Genomic DNA, 9,479 nt, shown 5'->3' with positions numbered 1-9,479 from the left:
TCGCTGCCCCACTAAGCTCCCGACTCCTCCGGCCAGGGCCGAGGGAGCCCGGCCGCGCGCCGCGGGGCGGGGCCGGGGGCGGGGCGTCCGAGTCGCCTCCGGCGGCTCCTCAGCTACGGGCGGGAGGCGGCGGCAGCGGCGGCGGCGGCGGCGGCGGCGCGGGACGAGCGGCTCGGGGATTGGCTGCGGCGCGCCGAGACGTCAGGCTCCCGCGGCCCGAGCGGCCGCCCGGCCCGGCACGGCGCAGTCGGGTCGAGTGCTCCCCGTAACGAGGAGGTGTCCTCGGCCGTCCCGCCCTCTGCCGCCGTCGCCGGGTTGCGCCGCTAGTGCCGGGACGCGCCTCCGCGCTCCTCGCCGCCTCCACCCGCGCGGCCGTAGCTCCCCCTCGCTGTCCGCACGCACACCATGACGAAGAAAGAGAAGAAGTCCTTAAACCAGAGCCTGGCCGAGTGGAAGCGCTTCATCTACAACCCGACCTCCGGAGAGTTCCTGGGGCGCACCGCCAAGAGCTGGGGTGAGCGGGCGGTGGTTGGGTGGGAGAGGGCCGGCGGGAGGAGCCGGGGCCCCGGGAGCCGCCCGCAGCGCGCTTGGCCCCGGCGCCGTGCCCTAACATGGGCGGCGGCGGAGCGCGGCCCCATTCATTTTCCGCTGGGCCGGCCGGCGGGCCGAGCGGGCCGCCGCTCACTCCGGAGGCACGGGCTCCGCGGGCAGCCCTGATCGGGCCGCGCCGCGCCGCGCGGGCTCCTTCCTCCGGGCCGGGCGCGGGGCGCACGTGCTACCCGGGCCTCCCGCCCCGAGGACGCCGGAAGCCGGGGACCCCTGTCCGGCCCCGAGCCCCCGAACGCCCGGGGCCTCCTTTGTAGCGAGCGCGCCGGCCCCGAGAGGCCGCGGCGGAGGCGCCCGGCGCGCCGAGCGGTCGGTTCGGGGAAGCCAGCCCCTGCCCCTGCCCCACGCCTGGGGAGAGGAAATTTCCACTCCCGCCGCTATCTTGTGACTCGTCCACGCTGCCGCCCGACGCGTCGGGGGAGTGCAGGCGAGGGCTGAGTGTGTGTGGGTGGGTTGCACGGACGCGTCGCGGTGAGTTAATCACAGAAGTACATTGTACTCGAAAATGCACTTGACTGTGGACGGTGAAGAGGCCCTTAAAAAACCTTGGTTCCTCCCTTAGGCGTTTTCCATCGCAGAGGTTTTTTTTTTTTTTTTTTTTTTCTTCCTGACAAATTCGCTTCTTGGAGCGCGCGGGGGCGGGGAGGGGGAGTGAAGCCTGTCTCGGAACAGCACGGTGTCGCTTCCTGTGCCTTCGGAACTTGGGAGCGATGGTTGCGGAGGTCTGCTAGCCGCTTTTCGGTGCGGGAGTTCTTTGTTTTAAAAGACAGACTTGAGCCTTCCACTCGCGGAGTGCTGCCCTGGGGTTGGGGGGGGGGGGCGGGCTTTGCAAGTCTGAATAGGGACTAGTGCCCCCCACGCCCACACCCACACCCTTAAGTAAACTAGTTTTGCCTTTTTCTTTTTGAATCCCTCGGAGGATTCTGGGTTAGTGGGTCTTGACAGACCTTTTGTTCCTGATGGAGAATAAACTTCTCGAGTTGAGAACGAGAGTTGGCTGGCTGTGATTCTGCCGGCTGAAGGGAGCTCCTCCAAGGCTGGAAAGGGACTGGAAGCCCTGTCTCGAGCTGAAGGGGGGCCTTGGGGATTTCTGAACCCAGCCTCCACTTTAGAGATGAGAAAACTGAGACCCAGCGAGGTGGTGATTTTTGCCTTGTGTAAAATTACATATTCCATAGAGCCAAGAAAAGAACCCAGTTCTTCTTTAATCCTAGTCCAGCGGTTGTATTATTTTACAGATGCCTTGCCTAACTGCATGGTAATCACTCTGGGTTTTTTTAAAATTGCTATCTTCTTTTGGGAACCGAGTAGTATGATGAAGAAACGAAGCCCGCAGCTGGAGTTAAATGGCGAAAAAATGATAAACAATGGTAACTCTTCATTGTGTGTTTTTGGAGCGTACTGACTTTTTGCCAAAGACATTTTTGAGTGGTGGGGAGGGCTTGGTTTTTTTAGGCTACCTTCCCATCTCCCTCTGTGCCTTCTCGTGGCCAGTACTGCATTACTTCACATTTCTTACTATCCGAAGTGCCCTTTGACCTTTGTGTTATGTGACCTAAGGGTAGTGATTTTATTGGGTATATATGCATGTAAGTAGATAACCTGGACACGAACTATCAAAGTATAGAGCAGTGTGTAAGGGCCATGGAAATGGTGCAAGTCAAGTTGTGGTAAGTTTTAGAAGGGTTAGGCAAGACCTTTTTCAACATGAATAAGTATTACTCTTATCGGTGAATAGTAAATCTGTTTGTTGTAATAATAGTAGCTAGGGCAGGATAACATAAATAAGTGAAAATTATCTGTAATCCTGTCCCAACAGAAGAGCATCCCTTCAGGGATATGTGGGTGAGTGGTGAGAGGAGGCTCTGTACCTGGAGCGTGGCTGCATCTGCCTAGACCCACAAAAACAACATCAGTGTGGAGAGATGTTTTCCTGTGGGGATATGGTTGCCAGGAGAGGTGCCTAGTGCTAATGCTTATAAAGCATATATATATATATGTTAGCCGCCGAGCTCCTTGCCTCAGTTACTCACTGTTAACATGTCTGAAATGTGTGTAACATTTCATCTTTGTAAATTAAAAAATATACAAAATATTGTGGGCCTCTTCCCCTGTGAAGAAAGATATACTTTATAATTTTTATCTGTATTATAGTTTTTATCAGAGTTTTATTTAGCTGAATAGTGTTTCCATTTTACAGTTAGATATGTTATGATTTTTTTTTTTCATTTTGAATGTACTGACCCTCCCTCCTGTTCCTTCACCATTGAGAGTACATTTTGTAAATTTGTTTCCTTGGAATATGTTTGTACAGGTGGAATTTTTAGGTCATTCATGTATACCTTTTAATTTTGAAAACATGTTGACAAGTGCCTTCCTGAAAGTTCCTAAAACTTATACTTAACAGTGTATGGTGGCTTGTTACATCATCATAACTATTCTTACCTCTGTTATTTCTTTAAAACTTTTAGAATTTTTGATAATAGCTTTTTTCTAAATAAACAAATCCTCTGACATTTGTGCAGATTTTTTCTTTTACTAGTTGTCCCTTGACTTTTTTTGATCATAAAATATAGGTTGTAGGAGAAAAGGTTGTATTTAAAAAAAAAAAACTTTAAAAAAATGTTATTTATTTGAAAGAGAAACAGAGATCACCCATCCACTGATTCCACTCCTCATGTATCTGCAACAGCCAAGGCTTTGCCAGGCCGAAGGTGGGAGCTGAGAACTCAGTGCAGGTCTTCCCATGTGGGTGACAGGGACCCAAAAACTTGAGCCATAACCTGCTGTCTCCTAAGTTTTGCATTAGCAGGAAGCTAGACTTGGAGCAGAGCCAGAACCCAAACCCAGGCACTCTGATATGGGGTGCAGGCTTCCCAAGTCATGTCTTAACCACTGTGCCAAATGTTCATCCCTACATTTGTTCTGAGATTCCTTTCCAAGTGAATTAGATACATTAAAAAGCACACATATTTAAAAATAAATTATATTTTGTGTGATCTGAAAACATTGCATGTTATATCACATTGCCATATTTAAAACAGCCATTTATACAGATTCTACTTCGTGTCTATGTGGCTAAATATCTTAAACTTGTAAGTGGTTTCAAAATGCTTACAGACACATCAATCAAGTCACTTGACTTTCAGAAATACCTTCTAAAGCAGACTAGGGGGTGGTGATGGAAGTGTTTCCAGCTGGTTTCTCAAGCTTAGTAATAAATACGCATCAGGAGTAAGTAGTTGCCATTTATGAAGACACTGGACAAAGAAAATTAATACCTAGTGGCTGATAATGCAAATATTAAATAAAATGCATTCAGTATAATTGGAGTCTAAAGTAGTGAGAGAAGCCTAGAGAGGTTACTTAAACTGCAGGTAGTGGGCCATGTGTTGCAATTTCCATTTTTAAAATGAAGAAATAGAATGAATCAGTTTATTTTAAGAATATGTTTATTTTATCAGAAGAAAAGTAATGTTTCGTGAAAGCTTTGTTTTGTAGGTACAGATATCCCCATGTAAAATGTATGTCTTAACTGTGGTTCATAGTCAGGAATGGTTGACAACTGTTAATCTAGCCCAGTTCTACCATTTTGTAGATGAGAAAATTGAACCTGCAAATCATCTGATTTGTTAAAATTCACTGAGTTAGTGATAAAATCCTTGGCCATCAGACTGAAAGACGAGGCTTACTGCTTGCTTTTTTTTTTTTTTTTTTCCCATGACATCTGCTTTGGAGTCCATTACTTTGTTAAGTTTATCTGTCAATAAATGCTTAACAGTTAACAGTAGCTTAAAATTTGAGTTGCCATGATTTCCAAGCGTATCCAGAATTCTGGATCAGTTAGCCCTATATTTTGCTCATGTACCTTTGCTTTTATTATAGGTCCATGAAGTGCCATTTTCTCAGTCACCTGTTCCGATTTGGGGTCATGCCTTAGTAAATGCTGTGCTCTGGAGATCAGACTCCATCCCATCTTGGGTGTCTGTTTAGGGGAGGAGGCAGGAGTATTCATTTTCTAAGTATTTTGTAGTTTTGTAAGGTGGTATTCTTTGTCCTATGGAGTGTGGCAGTTAAGGAACTTTATAAACTTTACAAAAGTGTGCACTCTGAGAAAAGTAATCCAGTTTGCCTTACTTTGGATGCAGGCTAAAAATGCAGGCCAGTGGTGGGTGTGGGAGCAGCAGAGCCCAGCTCATGCTGAGCATCACTCAGCAGAAGAGAGAGGGCACTTCCTGGACTGTCCAGGAAGTAGTCCTGTTGTGGAAGGGAGGGAAAGGATGAATTAATGTGGTATGTGACAGACCATTGAAATTATGATAGTATATGCTTTCATATTGTTAAAGAGCAGCCTTACCTGTCTCACCCCTTCAAGGTAATTTGGTTTCTTAAAGATTGACTTTGAATTTACATCTGGAGAATTAAACTAGTTATATTAAAAGAAGTTGGAAAAAAACCCTCCTATTTATAGTAACGGCTTTTCCATAACTTATCATCATGTTTGATTAAGGACAAATCATTTAACACTGATTTCATAATGAAAATAAAATTGGAACTTTGAAAGATAAATTTATTATTTCCCAATTATATGCTCGTGCTGTTTTGAAGTAAAATCACCTATGATCTTTAACCACTTTAGTATAACCAATGTTAATATTTTAAGTTTTTTCTATGTGCAAATAAAACTTTAAAACATGTATAAAATTATAAAATATATAGTTAGATTCCTGACTGTATCATTTACTGTTGAAGGAGACTAGCTATTTTTCCTATGTCTTTCTCTCAGCTGTTGAAGTGGCTCTCTTCGTCACTTGCAACTGTTCACACTTTCTGCTTGCACTTAACATATTTTGTCACTTTTAGTTGCTGTCTCTGTTGGGATTCCCAAGTCCACGTATCTAGTCATAGACTTCTTTGTATTATTATAAGCTACTGCCTATCAGAAATCTCACTTGAGTGTTTCATGGGCACCTCTACATATAAATCTACATTGTCCTTAAGGGTTTATTCTCATGACATGCAAACACTTTGTCACCAGAATGGCTTATCTCTCTCATCATCCCTTTCTACCATTTCGTGTTGTTCCTTCCTACCCTTTCTGGGTCTCCCTTTCCCTTATACTGCCTTGTCCCGGCTACTGAAGTGTCCGATTATGATGGTCTCGTGTTTGGAAAACATCTTTGAACTGCTCTGCCTTAAGACTGGATTGAGGGACCAGCGTTGGCACCTGTGGGGTACAGTCCTGGCATCTCAAAGTGTGCTGATTGGAGTCCCAGCTGCTCCACTTCCAGTCCAGCTCCCTGCTAATGTGCCTGGGAAAGGAGCAGAAGATGGCCCTTGCCACCCACATGGGAGACCCAGATTAAGCTCCTGGCTTTGTCCGGGCCCAGCCTTGGCTGTTGCGGCCATTTGGTGAGTAAATTAGTGGATAGAAGATCTTTCTCTCCCTTTCTGTAACTTGTGACCCTGCTTTTCAAATAAATAAATCTTGGGGGGAAAAATGACTGGATTAAGTGTTCCTGTGTATCCCATAACTTTTTCTGTTATAGCATTTATAACTTCATGTATCATTGTTGCCCATTTACTAGATTTATAAGCCTCTTTTTATTTATTTATTTGAAAGGCAGAGACAGAGGTCTTCCATCCGCTGGTCCACTCCTCAAATGGCCTCAACATCCAGGACTGGGCCAGGCTGAAGCCAGGAGCTTCTTCTGGGTCTCCCATGTGGATGCAAGAGCCCAAGCACTTGGGCCATCTTCTGCTGTTTTCCCAGGTGCATTAGCAGGGAGCTGGATTGGAAGTAGAGCAGCCAGGACTTGAATACGCACCCACCCGTGTGGGATGTCAGCACTGCAGGCTGTGGCTTTAACCCACTGAGCTGCAGCACAGGCCCCCTCATCTTTGGTTTTGTAGCATCTGTCCTGGCATGTAATCTGAATGTAGTAAAAATTGAATGAATGACCAGGATTGTGGTATGGTCCCATGTAGTTAGTCTGTTTCATAATGTTTGATGGTATTGGTATACTATAGTAGTATAATTGTTCCCCCAATGTTGGGGCATACCCCCCCTCTTTGGTTTTTTATGCTGTATTTCTGATAGGTTTTCATCAGAAGAAGCTTGGAGGTTATTCCACGAACATTCAGCTGAATCTGTGAGTTGCACACCCAGTAAGAGTAACAGAACCAAGGTTGTTGCCCAGGTCTCTTATTCCCTGTTTTAATGCTGTTCTCAGCTTCTGTTGCTTTTGATAAGATACTCAGGTTTGTTTTTCATTTGTTTGTTTGTTTGTTTTAATGTCAGAGAGAGAGAGAGAGCGCTCAATCTCCCATCTACTGGTTCACTCACATGCTTGCAACAGCCAGGGCTGGGCTAAGCCAAAGGCCAGGAGGCTGGAACTCAATCCAAGTCTTCCAAGTGGGTGGGTTGCAGTGACTCAGTTACTTGAGCCATTACCTGCAGCCACTCAAATATGCATTAACAGGAAGGTGGGAGCAGAACTGGGAGTTGAAAACCCAGGCATTCCAGTGAGGGATGGAGGTGTCCCAGGCAGAGGCTTAACCATTATGCCAAATGCCTGTCCTTCACCCATCCTCAAATTTTTTTAACTTTACCTTCTCTCAGATTTAATGGAGATTTACTAAATAATATTATTCTCTCTCTTATAGGGTGCTATTACTAATATTTCTGAAAAGCTTGCTCTAATAGCCTACCCTACATCTGTTTAAACTTTGTTACTGAGTCATTTGTGGAGCTGGCTCTTACTTGTAACTTCCTCTTAGTATTTTTCTGGTGTCATGGTGAGGTATGACTTTGGAACTGACCTTCCTCTAAGGCATGAGATGCTTTGCTTTTGGTAGTTTCTAGCCTAATTGGCAAAGTCAATCTATCCCTCCTTTCCTTGTTCTTTCCTGTCTGTTCTCTCTTCATGTGTATCCTAAATTTGTATTCCCGTATGCAGTCTTTGGCCTTGTTTTCTCTTCTTCCCGGCAGTCTCATAGAAAGCAGTAGAAGATGGCCCAAGTCTTTGGGCTCCTGTGTCTGCATGGGAGATCTGGAAGAAACTCCTGGCTCCTGGCTTCAGATCCACGCAGCTCTGGCTATTGCAGCCAACTGGAGAGTGAACCAGCGGTTGGAAGACCTCTCTCTGCCTCTTCTCTCTGTGTTTAACTTTGACTTTCAAATAAATAAATAAATCTTTAAAAAAATTCCCATATATTTTCAATTTTATGAAAGAGCTTCACCATTTTTTCTGCCATCTGAACTCTAACCTGACCAAACTATGCCCATTCTGCTTTATTAGCTTTTTTAAATGAAGATTTATTTATCATTATTTGAAATTCAAAATTACAGAGTGAAGAGAGACACACACAGAATTTACCACTCGCTAGTTCGCTCCCCAGATGGCTATACATCTGGGGCTGGGCCAGGCCAAAGCCAGGAGCCAGGAGCTTCTTGTAAGTCTCCCACTTGGGTGACAGGGGCCCAAACACTTGACCATCTTCCACTGCTTTTCCCAGGCCATCAGTAGCAAGCTAGATCAGAAGTGGAACAACCAGGACATGTACTGGTGCCCCTATGGGATGCTGGCCCTACAAGTGGTGGCTTCACCCACTATACTACATGGCAGATTCCATTCTCTTGAATCTGTGTGATCTGTGCCTCCATTGCTACAACTACAATCAATTTTTTTTTTAAGATTTATTTTTTATTTATTTGAAAGAGAGTTACATAGAGGTGGAGAGACAGAGGTCTTCCATCCACTGGTTCACTCCTCAGATGGCCGCAACGTCAGAGCTGCACCGATCCAAAGACAGGAGCCAGGGGGCTTCCTCAGGTCTCCCACGTGGGTGCAGGGGCCCAAGGACCTGTGCCATCTTCTACTGCTTTCCCAGGCCATAGCAGAGAGCTGGATTGGAAGTGGAGCAGCTGAGACTAGAACCGGCGCCCATATGGGATGCCAGTGCTTCAGGCCAGGGCTTTAACCTGTTGCGCCACAGCGCCAGCCCCAACAGTGAGGTTTTTTGATTTCATAGTCTTTAATGCTCCCAACCGTCTCTGCTTTATCAGGGGATGTAGTAGTGGCTTTGCTTATAAATTCTCTAATTAAAACATTTAGGGAACCAGATGAAAACCTTTAGTAATTTTTTTCACTATTGCTCCACGTTCAAATAGACCGTAGTCTTTCCAATTTTTATATCTGCTAGTTAAAAAAACAATGGTGTACGGTTGACCTGAAGAGAAAGTGGTCTCTTAACTCCTGAATCATTCCCAGAAAGATCCAGAGAGTCAGCTGGACCGTTCTGACCTTGCTGTCAGATAATTTTAGACTGTAGCTTTGCTCATGCTATTCCTCATTCTCCAAAACTGGGGATCCTCACTTCAAAAGTAAGTTTCCAACCTTGTAACTTGTCATTTTCTACCTTATTCCCTTACTGTCAGGCACCTCATGTCATAGACAGATCAGCATATCTGATACCCCGAGTGCTGCCTTATTCCCTCCCACATAGCCTTATTCTTGTCAAGTTCTTTCCTGTTTCACAGACCCATATAGAGTGCCAGCTCTGCCATAAGTTACCTCTGATGTGCCCAGGTGGAAACCTTGTGTTCTGGAGTATAGTTGTTTAGATAAATATTGCTTTTATGTCTGCATTTTGTATTCTACAGCATCTAGCACATAGTAAGCACTCAGCTCTTCAGTCTTGATGAACAAATTGTCTTTTAATCTGTTTAGCTTGTGATAAACCTGGTGCTTGGGCAGAGGTTGTATGTTAATTTGTATAGCTCTACACTTTGGAGGTCTTATTTGTGGAGATAATTGCACAGTGCATAAAGGTATAATTCTGTCCTCTAGCTCACCATAACTCTGTTCCAC

At 45.5% G+C, this 9,479-nt stretch overlaps 1 protein-coding gene across 4 annotated transcripts in view; it reads left to right on the top strand.

Moving 5' to 3' along the window:
- The first annotated feature begins 243 nt into the window (after positions 1-243).
- The window catches only part of ATP1B3 (ATPase Na+/K+ transporting subunit beta 3), a 54,854-nt gene continuing 45,618 nt past the window's right edge, over positions 244-9,479 (top strand). For 3 of the 4 annotated variants that reach the window (XM_051858785.3, XM_070071621.2, XM_089330226.1), the window contains exon 1: positions 244-514. In XM_051858785.3, the coding sequence (XP_051714745.2) occupies positions 406-514 (109 nt within the window). In that variant the 5' untranslated portion in view covers positions 244-405. 4 annotated transcript variants of the gene reach the window in all.

This window comes from Oryctolagus cuniculus, chromosome 4, assembly GCF_051225735.1.
Source record: "Oryctolagus cuniculus isolate XC-2025 breed Fujian yellow rabbit chromosome 4, ASM5122573v1, whole genome shotgun sequence".
NCBI classification, from domain to species: domain Eukaryota; kingdom Metazoa; phylum Chordata; class Mammalia; order Lagomorpha; family Leporidae; genus Oryctolagus; species Oryctolagus cuniculus.
The sequence above is the reverse complement of the archived record's forward strand: the minus strand, read 5'-3'. Positions and strand labels throughout refer to the sequence as shown.